At 39.5% G+C, this 14,499-nt stretch overlaps 1 protein-coding gene across 1 annotated transcript in view; it reads right to left on the bottom strand.

Annotated features, from left to right (window-relative positions):
* EXT1 (exostosin glycosyltransferase 1) overlaps positions 1–14,499 on the bottom strand; it is a 1,160,063-nt gene that overhangs the window by 155,341 nt on the left and 990,223 nt on the right. Inside the window, exons 6-7 of the mRNA XM_044067060.1 lie at positions 10,313–10,431; positions 7,235–7,330 (exon numbers count right to left, since the gene is read on the bottom strand). Coding sequence (XP_043922995.1) covers positions 7,235–7,330; positions 10,313–10,431 — 215 coding nt within the window. The remainder of the gene's footprint in view (positions 1–7,234; positions 7,331–10,312; positions 10,432–14,499) is intronic.

The raw sequence follows: 14,499 nt of genomic DNA, 5'->3' as shown, positions 1-14,499 counted from the left end.
CTTCAGTTGTTCCAGACCGGCTTCAGGAATTCCCAGTGTGATGCTATTTGCACTCTGTTATGAGGAAGTCAGTAGGATGGTCAGTTGTAAAAGTAAGGACAAACTGCATCGTCATCTGTTCTTTATGGAACAAGAAGCCACCATCAACTGTGCCTGCACTCCAGACCCAAGTCGGAGCAGGAGGTATTAATGACCGCAGTCTAAGGTGCTAACACCCATCAACCACCATAAATATGTACCTATATAAAGTAAAAAAAAAAAATACCCTACACACAATAACACAAGGAAGTAAATACTGTGGGAAGAAATAGCCAGGGAATTGTTATGGCTAGGCTTGTATAGGCCCTAGGGCCGATAGCCTAGTACCAACCAATGAACCTATGAACAAACTTCATAAACTCAAAACATTACACTGTGTATGCACATCCCTGTCTGACTTGAGACAGATGTAGAAGAGAAGGTGAAATGATAGGTGAGAGCTACTATTGCTGTAGAGATCTTGTATGAGCACCTACACTTAGAGGAGACCACCTGTTGACCATCGTCAGGACCCTGATCAAATCAACCAAAGCCAGATATGAAATAAGAATAGCCACCCAAGCAAATGATAATAAAGTCTTCTTTAATTATATTAGAAACCTAAAACAATGCACACTACGGTGCAGAACAATAATAAATGATATCAGATTCTTGGATTCAGGGGACATAGTCAATCTACTAGCAGGCAACTTTAGCTCAGGCTTCAACCCTCTCACTCCTCCTACATTCCCGTATCACATACCTGCATCTATACATTCTCCTCAAACCTCCAAAGAACAAGTCCACAATCAATATCCAAGGCCAAAAACACTACTTCCATGGGGCCATATAACATACTGAGCTGCCTACTGGCAGTTTGTTAGATCTCCTATAGAGGCCATTCAATATCAGCCCCGAAACAGGCTTCATGCCAGATGAATGGAGGAAAGCAACAGTCATCCCCTTGCACAATGGTAGGACATCAACTGACTCATTTAATTACACACTATAATGACTAGTCTCATTTGCAAGGCTATGGAAACTATCATTATAGAATAAATATGGAAACAGATACACTCTTGAGTCAAGACAATTCAGAGTCATAAAGAGGAGCTGATCCTAGTTCCTCTAATTATCACAACCAAATCACTATTCCATTGTTGCTTCTCTATTAACATTCAGACTTGCTTATTTCCTCTAATACCTCACTCTACTGTATTTATTAAATTTCTTCTACCTACCTTACACACCACTCTTCTATCTGTAAAGTCTCAATACAAGGCTTATAAGTTTAATGTTTTTGAATCTCAATACAAATTTTATTACACTGACTATTATGCTATGTATTCACTGAAACTACATTATAAAATTTGTTATTGTAAATACTGATTACATTAAATGTGATAACTTGGGAGCGTCCCTCCCCAGGTCTCCAATGAATAAGGGCACCTGTGCCCAGTTGGTCTTTCCCAGAAAACAAATATCAATAAATAAATTATCCTGGATGACTTCTTCGAGAACGTTACTGAAGCAATGGATGAAGGCAAATCAGTACACACCTCGTATCTAGAACTTGCAAGGGCATTTTATCATCCCCACATTCAGGCACTGTACATTAACTCTCACAGTTAAAGATAAACCCATATGCAACTCATTGGATACCAAACTGGCTCACAAACAGAACCCAGGAAATTAGGGTTGGCAGCTCTACTGCCTCCAAAAGACTTGTCACTAGTGTTGTGCCACACGGTTCAGTTCTTGCACAACTCCACTTTAGCATTACTCCTCTGAGATCAAGGAAAATGTCAAGAGTTTATGTTTGCAGACAGATGTAAACTTGATGACATCATAAACTCCCCAGTAGCACCAAGATCCTCCAAGAAGGCATTTTCAAAACAAACAGCTGGTGTCAAAACCACTGACTAAATCTGAATGCCAAGAAATGTACATCTTCTGACAAGAATGACCACCCTTGTCACTACCACACTGACAACGCACCCTTGAAAGTTGATCCAATAGTCACGGATCTGGGAACTTGTATCAATAAACTGTCTTTTCATCACTGCGTATCCATTACTTAAGAAGTCCTTTTTCATCTTACAACTTGCATGTAAAGGTATGGTGTCCAGGTCCAGGGATATAATCATTCCACTGTACTCTGTTCTAATTACACCAGACATCGAATATAATGCCTCTTTCTCACTAAAAAAAAAATCATAGGCCTAAATCATAAAAACTATGCAGACCATCTCAAAACTTTGCCCTTTTCTCAGTATCATACAGGCTACAAGATGTGACATCTACCTATTACACATCTGCAAGTCCAATAGTAGTGTAACCACCTAATCAAGGAAACGCAATCTCTCTTGCAAAATAAACAGGGCACATTAGAGGGATAGATATGTATAACAGAGAATACTGCTCCTACGGAACTGTCTTCCACTCTGCATAATACTTTTCTTTCTCTATTTGAATGAAGTTAGGATGGCTGGATGGGATAGTGTAAATTTACCCTGGCTTAGAAATTGCTCTCCCTGTCTCTAGGTTACTCATATTTATATATGTATGTATGTATATATATATATATATATATATATATATATATATATATATATATATATATATATATGTGTGAGTAACCTAGAGACAGGGAGAGCAAGAACATGCCCACATATATATATAAATATATATATATATATATATATATATATATATATATATATATATATATATATATATATATATATATATATATATATATATATATGTATGTATGTATATATATATATATATATATATATATATATATATATATATATATATATTTGGGTTGACATACCAGACTGTAGGTCAACCTTTCTATTACTTTACAGAGAGAAAGAGCAGAACACAGGATTAAATTCAAACAAGAAAATGGACTTGCTTGTTTTGAGAATGGGCTCAATTATGGCATCTATCCATACTTTGGGAAAGGCACTGAAACAAAAGCAAAGATTTTCTGTATGTTTGATATATGAAATGTTCTAAGCAAGCTTTGACAAGTCAGGAGAGTAGGTTGTCTGTATTTAGTGGGCCATTCTCAGGGATTTTGTTACTTAATTCGACGTCCTACATTTTAACTGCTATGAAGCAAAATAAGAGGAGCATATTCTGCAGTGGTAGGTCAGGGGGAAGGGAAATTAGGTGGGAGTGGGGGGAAGCTGACTGTATTATGTAATAAAAAGCTTCTGCAGAAATCACCAGTGCAACAGACCAATGCTACCTTCTTCTTCACAGAGTGGGCAAGCCAGCGTCAGCAATTACTCCCACCCTCCATGCCCAGCCCCTCTAATGCCCTTGTCTTGGTCAACCTTGAACAGTGCTCTGCCTCAGTGAACAAACACAAATAAAGGGATAGTGGTATACAGGCCACCTGGGCAGCAGTCAGGGCTTTAGCACTTTACGCCATAAGGCCAGGCACTACCACACAGTTTTATAAACCATCTATTACATATCTGTTGAATAGGTGATGGTCACAACTCTTATACTACATATTACCTGTGGCAGCACGTTATCTCCTCTGCTACCATACTAACTGATTTCTGTGGAGATGCTATGTTACTGTGCTAAACGCAATCAGTCAATTTTTCAACACCCTCTTATCCAGCTATACCCAAGAAAATTACAGACTTGAGCAAAGAACCAATCCTGGATGGAATATCATCCAATCTCAGGACACACAAATGTGCACATGCACACAGGGCTATGTGCCATTCAGATGCTTTTGGTAAAACTGGAGACCCTAGTAAAAACTAATATGATCACCTAAGGGGTATTTAAATTCCAGAGAGAAGGTACCTTACTGGGACCCAAACCAGAGAAATCACTACAAAGCGGCAATCCTAACTGATGCACCATCTGCTGTAACAATGAATCTCATAACACCCACCCCCACCTCCACAAACTGCACACCAATTTACTAGCGTCATAAACAAAGCAGTGATCCACATACTGTCAGAGTAGGACTGCTCTGTAGCTATTTTTACAGCTGTATACTATATATACTGGGAACATCAAGCATTCTTTAAAGAAAATACACGATTACGGTGTGGCGTTATCCTTTACATTATCTGTTTGGGGACTGGGATGCTACTTTACCTCTCACCCACTTTTCTATTCGCAGGTGCTACACACCTGGCAACACTTACTTACAGAATATCTTGCTTGACATTGCTGTAGAAACTCACTTGTGCAAACATGAAGTAAGCAATTTAAAAGTCCTATCATGCACTAAACTATACCCCCATCACAGAAGAGTTGCACACAGGGTTGTGAGATTTAAGACTGGCCACGTAGGGACAAACAAAAGTGAAGACAAAAAAAAAAAAAAAAAAAAGGTCTGGCAGGGTCTTTAATGCGGAACATCACAGAGCTCCGCATTAAACAAAAGTAGCTCTGTGTTTATTTTTTATAAGCACGGAGCTGCTTCTGTTTAATGCAAAACATCGCAGTTCCGCATTAAACAGAAGTACCTCTGTTTTGCGATTTTTTGATTGGCCCGTATACCGGTATACGGGACAATCAAAAATCGCTACAAACGGAGCTACTTCTGTTTAATGCGAAACATCGCAGTTCCGCATTAAACAGAAGTAGCTCTGTTTTGCGATTTTTTTGATTGGCCCGTATACCGGTATACGGGCCAATCAGAAATCGCTAAACACAGAGCTACTTCTGTTTAATGCGGAACATCGCAGTTCCGCATTAAAACAGAAGTAGCTCTGTTTTGCGATTTTTTGATTGGCCCATATACCGGTATACGGGCCAATCAAAAATCGCTAAACACGGAGCTACTTCTGTTTAATGTGGAACTGCGATTTTCCGCATTAAACACAAGAAGCTCTGTGTTTAGCAATTTCTGATTGGCCGGTATACGGGCCGATCAAGAAAAAAAAAAAAAAAAAAACAAAGCGGAGGCTGCCCAGGATTTAAACCGGCAGTGCGGGACTCGGGATCAGGCTGCTGATCTCGGGACAGTCCTGCCCAAATAGGGATGTCTGGCAACCCTGGTTGCACACCACATTAGGGTTCCTATCAGAAGAATGAACGCTTAAAATAGCGAATGCTCTTCTGTGAAGCTGAAAACAATTAAAGCTGACAATATCGAAGGCACGGTACAGCGATTTTTTTCCCATGGAAAAAAAATTGCTGGGCTGTTCTCGGGACTTTGCTGTTTTCTCCACTGTGGCGCGATCTCAGAGTTGGTATATTTAAGTTGGGGGGTGTGGGGCACAGCCCCCCCACATCGGCATTTGTGGGGGGCAAATCCCCCCACTTTACTTTGTACACTTTTTTTTTTTTTTGGATCAGCGAATTTTTTTCCCTAGGAAGCCAAAGTTTGACAGAACCAATTTAATTTATTAATGGAAAAAGGGTCTGACATAATCCAGTTTCAGCTGAACACCTTCCTCAGTATGCTCCTATGTCAGACGATTGCTATTACGCAATAACATTATTTAAAAAAGAAATTGCTTACCTTTCAAAAATAATGTCTTTGTATAGGGTGCTGTAGTGTTCCTCTGCATTCATCCTTGTTTACTGATGTACTGCACATGCGTATGGGACTTGCATTACCACGCTTGCAGAGTACATCAGTGCAGAACTGGAAAAACAATGGAAAAAACAATCTCCATTGCTGGTTTTTATTATTATTATTGCTGACAATTTAAAAGGGACAGTGCAAAAATAGAAGGAAAATCAGGCACATTTCTGACTCCTTAGTTTTGCAGAACATACCGGATTTTTCTCATATTTTCCTCTATCCCAATGGTACTTTAGCAGCTGAACTTTTTTCTTTTGGATTTACAAAGGGCATGTTGGTTCGGCTGCCCACTCAGCATGCTCATTTTAAATAGCAATGGGCCATTATTGAACAATAAACATTATCTATACATCAAAAAAGTTTACAGCTGTGGAAGGAAATAGAAGAAAAAAGTAATTCCTGAATTCATTAGGGAGCACTTTCTGCCGTTTTGCCATATTCAGGAGCAACATGCAATGAAACCTAAAATCAGATGCAAAGATCCAATACCTAGGACTGCAGTACTGCATTACATGGGCACCCACTGCCTTAATTTTATGTGCAAAAAGCTGGCTTCTACCAAAAAATGCTCTGTAAAGTATGTGTAACCCCTTAGACAAACCTGTCATAATAATTATATTTTTATATAATAGTTCCAAATTTGTCAGAAATGTAGCCGGGATATTGTGAATTGCACACAAGCTTGGACTCTACATTCTAGAAAGTAGTTTCTCAAGCAAAATCCCTCATTTCACTGTGGAAAGTCACATATCTGCAGAGCATTCTCAGTACTGCTAGTTCTGCTACACAGTTTATCCTCTAGCTATAACCAGATGGAAGGGGCCCTGACTGCGCAATTGCAGCTGTGATCTCTCAGAATAGATAAAGCTTAAAAGCAAACACCACACTTCACCTTGGAGTACCTCTGGTTATGCACTTGAAGAACATTACTGCTGCATCCATAGTGGGCTTCTATTAAGCGACTAGGCAACCAAGATAAATCATAAAATTAATTATTTAATTTTACAAAATGACAACAGAAACAGAATATGCACCCTTTCAAGTCACAAGATTTCCCTTGTAGTTACAGAGATTAGCAGTACCAACAATAAAGAACTGAGCCAGGAGGAAACTGTCTCACACAGCTCTGAAGCTGTGTTACCTCCAGTGTGTTAATTAGCACTCATCAATAAGAAAAACACCTTTAACAGTGTGAAGGTACAACACAATTAAATAGAATCAAGCTGTACAACTACAATAAGTAGCTGTTAAAAGTGAGTGGGAGCAATTCTGTTTTTACATCTGCTCCCCCACTATGTTTACAGGTCAGTTAGAGGTGAACAATAACAGAATGCAAGCAAGCAGTTCAGAATATGAGCTTCAGTGGAAAAATTAAACATCTCTCTGGTATAGCTAAATACATTTTCAGTTTTGCATTGGTGTGTTTGTGAATTGTTTAGGCATTTCAATACTTTAAATTAATAAAAGAACTATGAATAACCAGAAAAAAAGCTTCATTTCTTAAATGTGCATCATTGCCTCAGGTAACCTAAAGGTTTCAGCTTAATTTTAAAAACTGATCCTCCCAGATTCTTCTCCGGGTCAGTATTTACACAACTATGTCTCTGCCCATGGTACGATAATGCTTCTTGTACATACCTTACTCTCTCCTTCGATTACGATGACAGGCACTGTAGTGGAGGGCCAGCGGTGTTTAGCTGGTAGAGGTTTGTCACAGTTCCAGAGTACAATTATCTGTAACATAATTTGTAAAATAAATATAATATAAAAATTCCAAACAGGTGATTTGGAATCTAAAGATCATTCAGTAAACCTGCATTTAATTACACAGTATCCAGTTTTATTGTTAACGCTTCATATTATCCAACTGGCAATATTAGTGTTGTTATTCTCTCTCCCATTCAGCCTGTCTGCCACTGAAAAATGTCTACATACATGGCACGTCAGGAAGTGACTCTCACAGTAGGATATATTACTCTTTCCTAGAGGTTCACATACTTTGGTTACCACAGTGTAGCTGAAGCTGATTTCCAGCACTGCTACCATTTGAATGTAGCAGTACACACATCTTCATTCAGACCTCCCTTTTATGCAGTTTAGGGTCATTGGGAGCCACATACCAGCCTGTAAAAGGGTGCTCTCTGCTCCTCACCCTTAACAACTATTGAGCTTATACATACAACGCAAGCTAAAAGCTGCAACCATGACCTAAAGCTGTCCTGCACAGCTACGAAGTCTATGGTCCCCAAATCCTTCTAACCAGCTTCCATAAATATAATCATCTCTAGTAAAGCTCATGTTTCTTGCAAATTTGACCACCCCTACATAACAAAAAGGGTAAACACTGGGAAAACAAAATCACATACAGTATCTAAATTAGGTGCCACAATGACTGCAGTAATTATATGATCTAATGCATTTAATTATGAAGTACGGGTTTTCCTTGGGAGTCCTGGAGCAGTATGCAATAACACCCATTTCCTTGTTAGCTATCCCAATAACACGAAGGAGAGTCTTCAATGTAATGAAAGCTTTATCATTCCAAAATAGACACTTCAGATGGATATGTATACAATAATACACAAATGGGACACTCTATAGCCTCACTGAACCCAACCCGATGATTAACATCTGCCATTTTAGCTCCAGAACAGAATGCAGACTATTAACCAGAAGCAGTAACAATTCACTTCAATATGGCCATGGTGGTGCAGTGGTTAGCGTTCTTGCCTCACAGCAAGAGGTTCGCCTGTTCGATTCTCGGCTGAAGCGCCTTCTGTATGGAGTCTGCATATCCTCCCCATGGTCGAGTGAAGTATAAAGACATGCAGGTAGGTGCATGCGTGAATGAGTGTGCCTTCCTTGAAGGTTGGGCTGGCAACTCGGCACTGTAAAAAAAATCCACTGCCAATCATTAGCGGACTGGAGTTCTGGTGACCCCTAACCAGGAAAAGCAGAAAGACGTTACTTTTTAGTAACAATCCACTTCAATATCAATTAGATAAAAAAAAAAAAAAAAAAAAAAAAAAAAAACAATGTAGGGTATATGTCAGAATACTGCCCACTGACACACTGCAATTTTCTACTACAAAAACACAGATCTTCATTCAGACCTCCCTTTTAAAACACAGACAGTTGTAACTTTCAGGAGCCAAGGGAACACACACATGTTTCACAGTAGCCATGTTCAGGAACACCAGTGTAAGGCAACATTTTGGCCCTGGGCTGCATGAAGGGGAAGTGGCTGTAACTCCTATGTATCAACATTAACAACACTAGATAAAACTAGATAAGTAACAATAACACTAGGTAAAACAAGTAACAATGAAATACAACACAAAAGATCAAAGTGGTAGCTTTCTGTGGAGATGAAAGGGGGCCCCATAGAGGCCATACATGCTTCTACAGTATTTTGTTCCAAAAAGTTATTTGCGATAAACTTCTTGTGCAAACATCATTAAAAGATTGACTTATTCCCATAACATTATTTTCCAGGGAATGTGTGAAACAGTAAAATAAAAGCATTTTAAACTATCAGCTAGGCCATTTGGTAAAATAGTAATTAAATATTAAAAAATTTGAACTTGGCGTTTTTGATGTCTTAATTTTTTTAATGCTCTGTGACATTTACTAGAAAATTACTTCAATTTAACATTTTTACTGAATAACAATAATAACAACAATAATATTAACAGCAATAACAATAATAATAACAGCAATAACAATAATAACAGCAATAACAATAATACTAACAGCAATAACAATAATAATAATGATAATGGGGGCACATTGATGCACTAGTTACAGTTGTCACCTCACAGCAAGAGGTTTTTAATTTCGATTCTTAGCTAGGGTGCTTTCTGTATGGAGTCTGCCTGCCATACCTGCATTAACGTGGGTTTCCTCCGGGTGCTCCGGTTTCCTCCCACATTTCAAAAACATGCGTCTGAAGCCTCTCCCCGAGCCTTTGCTGAAAGTGGGCTCTGTCCCAGTCAAACTTTCCTGGTAAACAGATGTTAAACAAATAAAATATATAATAATAGCAATAACAATACCACCCATTTGTTAAGCAAATAGGTCTACTGGACAAACAGTCCCTTTTCAGAGGTAACCCAGGAGCAATAACTGGTTAGGTGACAGGGTTACGCAGGCAAATGAAGGCTGAGGGAATCAAACCCCCAGGAATGTCAGATCATAGCCTTTATCTTCTGCACTCACTAACAGACAACTTTTTTATTGACAGTGTTTGGATGATAATTTTATGTAAACTGTCTAGGAAACATACACTTGAATAAACTTAAAGTACAACATACTGGACACACAAATATGACAGATTTCCCTTTCACTGGCGCAGTTTTAACACATATTAAGGGATCTGCCTGACGAACATCAGAATCAAGCCCTTGCTCACATTTTGTTTGGGGGTGACACTTCCACAGTGATCCCCATCTAAAGCAAATGTTCACACTGCCAGGTGGCTAGCTCCACCAACAAGCAGTGGACTTTAGAGGAGAAAAAAGCTGCTTACATTCCTAAAAATGCTATAAAACTGAAATTATACCTACTGCATGAATTTAGCATTAAGCAGTATCTTTTCACAATTTTACACACTCATTTCCTTTTTAAGAAAAAGTAAAATCATTTGTCATTTATTAATTCAAACCTGAACCTTTTTAAACAGAAGTTTACTATGGGGAACTTTTTTTGACTGCTTACCTGTGCACAGTACTGTGATTTGGCTACAGCTACAAGCAGCTTTAGGATTGGCTGTGACTGAGATACCAGGGGGGTCACAGCATGGATAACAGCTGTGAATTTAGGAGTAGGCTTCAGACCTATAAACACAGTACAAAGAAAAATAAAATTGGTGACCAGTGTCTCAAAGCAATGCATCTGAAAATGCATGTCTACTAACACAGCAAGACAGTTAAACTCATAACTACTAAGTTAGCAAAATTGGACAGTTGGTCATTTATTCTACCACACAGTCCTAGCCTAAAACAGATTGGCCAGTGCCCTATTTCTCCTACCTGTCCTATATCCATGTGGCTATTTGACAGAATTAAGAGAGAGGACTGGTCATTAAAAGCCTTCTAGCTGAGGAAAACTAGCCAACTTTGCGTCAGAATTGAAACATATGCACTTCACTTTACACTAAGGTTATAAAAGTAGCCAACTTCAAGATGCTTCATACATGGTTTACTATCAAAATCTTGAATGCAAATTCTTTGCAGATGGGATATCGGAAGGCAGATGACACGACTGTCGTGCTGCCGACCATTACATGCTCAATAGTTCAAATCAGCGAATGCCACTGTGCAATTGCTGATATGCACTTGATCTAATGATCTAATGACTAGACATCGTGGTAGGTGCGAATTGGGACATTCATCCCTTTTCTCACTGTAGCGCGATCTTGGAGTTGGAGCATACAATTATAGTAGGGGTTGTGGGGGGGCTTGCCCCCCCCCTGCAAAAATGTGATGTGAAGTGTAGGAGTTCCATGTACCTGAGCTCCTATAAGGACATCACGTTCGTTATTCAGCGAAAATGTCGAATATGTTGGATTCGTTCAGCAAATTCGACATTTCACCTAAGTGATATTTTGGATTCGGCTTTTTGCTGTAAGAGGTTCTGAACTCATTTTTTTTTAATTTTGAGATTTTGATAGTAAACCTTCATACACATGCACACGCACACAAATGCACACGTATTCAACAAAATACTTTTTCAGCCACATTTCTTGACAAGCATGTGATGATGTTATTTAACTACATGATGGGATTAGTGTTCTGTGTCTATTTTGGATCTGTTTTGGTGCATCCCCCAGCCATCTACCACTTGCAGAGTACTGCTGCTGCCTTCGTAATCTACAGAGTGAGCCACAAAGGAGGAAGGAGTATCCAGATATAATGCCATCCATATGGTAAAAGAAACATATGCCCTCTTTGATGTACTCTTAAGGGCACTTCTGCTTATACTGTGCAGTGATATCAGAATAGGGTGTATGCCTGTGCACACACATGCTCATGCCCGAGGTACTGCCCCAGTCTTCACCAGGGACTGTAGCTAGTTAGGTCAAAGTAAACTTTATTGTCATTCAGAAATCACACAAGTGCAAAGCCTGAACAAAATTCCATGTCTCCAGACTCAATGTGCAGACAACATAAAGACTATTTTCACAGACACTTACACAATATAACACCTAGCTATTACATCATAGACATGCAGGTAGACAGACTAATATTGCACATAATTAGAAACACAGTTTAACACTTTTTGAACCGAACACTCACTTGCATGAGAGTTTAGTATTGCACAGGTACTTGGTTAAGACACTGCATTGATCCTTGCACAGAAATAGAGATTTGAGTATTACACTGTGAACATTAGGGTTTTGCACTATGGACCTTAGAGTATTGCACTATGGTTAATTTACGAATTCGCAACATGTATTGCACTGAAAGAAGCAATATTTTACTGCATTGCTACTGCCCTAGATGGCATATAAATTACAGTCATGGTGAATACTGCACTAAGTATTAGACGAGACTGGTAACCAGGTTCATGCACAATTTGAGACTGTTTCTACTGACCCAGTTGGACATCATGGAGTGTAGTGGTTATTAGAGTTCAGCAGCCTGATGACATTAGGGAAGAAGCTGTTCCTGAATCTCGTAGTTCTGCAACATATGCTTCAGAAGTGCTTTCCAGATGATAGATGTAGGAACAGTCTGTAAACAGGGTGAGTGGAATCTTTAATTATTCCTCTGGACCTACTGATGCATCTGGATAAGTACAAGTCATGGATAGGTGGTAAGGTGGTCTTAATGATCCTCTCGGCAGTCTACACCACTCTCTGGAGGGATTTGCGCTCAGAGGTAGAGCAGCTTTCATACTATACTACAAGGTTGTTGTTGCTTTCTACAGTACCTCTGTAGATGGTAGTGAGAACTGTCAATGGGAGATTAACTCTCCTCAGCCTTCTTAAAGTGCAACCGTTGGTGCGCTTTCTTGACAATGGCATTTGTATTTGTGCTCCAAGTCCCAATCGATGTGCACTCCCAGAAACTTCATGCTTCTCACTCTTTCCACTGTTTCCCCATTGATGGTGAGGGGGGGGGTATTCCTTGTGATTTTTCCTGTAGTCCACAATTATCTCTTTTGTCTTGTTCATGTTTAGTGCTAAGTTATTTCCACACCAGGTAATGAGTTGTTCCACCTCATCTCCATATGCTGTTTCGCCATTACTGATGAGGCCTACCACTGCTGTGTCATCAGCAAACTTGATGATGTGATTTGTATTGTACCTGGATGTACAATCATGTGTTAACAGGGTGAACATCCTTGTGGGACTCCAGAGTTAAGACTGATGCGATCTGACGAGTCATTTCCTGTGCACACTTTCTGAGGTCTGTCTGTGAGAAAATCAAGAATCCAGTTACAAAGTGAAGTGTTGATGCCTAGTTGGAGTAGCTTCATTACCAGAAGAAGAGGGATGACCATGTTAAAAAGAGAGCTGAAGTCAATGAAAAGTACCCTCGCATAGGCGTTTTTAATATCAAGGTGTTCCAGCAATAGATGGAGTGCCAGAGAGATGGCATTTGCCATAGAGCAGTTTGCTCGGTAGGCAAACTGCAGAGGTTCAAGATCAGCAGGCAGCCCAGATGATATGGCATCCTTGACTAGCCTTTCAAAACACCATCACTGTGGAGGTGAGGACTACAGGGTCTGTCCCAAGCTGCCTGCAGCTTGTTGTGTCCGACATGAATGAGATGCATTACCTGCTACCCTAAAAGCATACTCTAGCTTGAGCATTCCTGTCATAACAGACCTTTTTCTGCTGATGGGCTTCTGCCAGGTTCTCCTGGTCCAAGCCCATGTGTTCCCTGAGCCTTGTCCTGAGGTTTAGGACATATGCCACAACAGACTCCTTGTGGGATTCACACTCAACCCTCCCACTAATCTGAAATCACATCTGGAGGTCCCCTCACCCTATGCCCATACAACTCAAAGGGTGAAAAACCTGTGGATTCCTGGGGAACCTCTCTGCAATCAAACCTATAACCCAACACTGTATGATCCGGCAGTCGAGATACTTATTTTCACACCATCCAGCTCCTCCTGTGCCTAGATCCACTACTGAAACCCAGAACTCAAAGCATGGAGTACAATTTAGCATGACAGAAGAAAACATACCCAACATCTATGAATATAAAAAATAATCCAACTTCAAAATACTTAAATCCTTGCTACTTCCCTCCTACTTTTAGGGGGGAAAAAAGCAGCATTCCATAAATAATGGTCCTTAAGCCAGCCTTCTCATACTCGGTTTTATACTTTCTCATTCTGTAATTATTTTGCACGTCACAAATCTTACAAGACTATCAATTCTTGAAAATAATCAAGCAACACTGTCTGCCACTTTAGCTATCCTTTCTGTTAGCATTACGCTGTGATGCTTCAAATGCTTAGGTTTGTGTTCTTACTTTCAAGCAGTCCATTTGTGAACGGCAACCCAAATAATAATTCATCTTTTCTCTGTGTCATTCCCTTGTTCCATAAAGACAGCTGTAAATGATTCAGCTTAGTTTCATACAAAATATTAATGATGTCCCTTATTAATAAAGGAGAATGTGTTTGTGTGGCTACTGTAACAATTCAGTCCATCTATATGCTGTATGTGCACATTAAGGATGCAAAGTCCAACTGAATATGGCTTGGGCTTTGATTTTGAATCGTGGGATTTTGACAGCATCACACCATGATGAGAGTCTGTTTCAGTTTACATTCAGTACTACTGATCAGAACTTCCAAGTCAGCTTCCTCAGTCACCTCTGACACACAAAGCATGCCCTGTTTAGTACTGCTCTTTCTAATGTGCATTATTTTGCACTTTAATA

This window comes from Protopterus annectens, chromosome 3.part1, assembly GCF_019279795.1.
Source record: "Protopterus annectens isolate FY-2018-M chromosome 3.part1, PAN1.0, whole genome shotgun sequence".
Classification (NCBI taxonomy): Eukaryota; Metazoa; Chordata; order Ceratodontiformes; family Protopteridae; genus Protopterus; species Protopterus annectens.
This window is presented reverse-complemented; position numbering and strand designations above follow the sequence as displayed.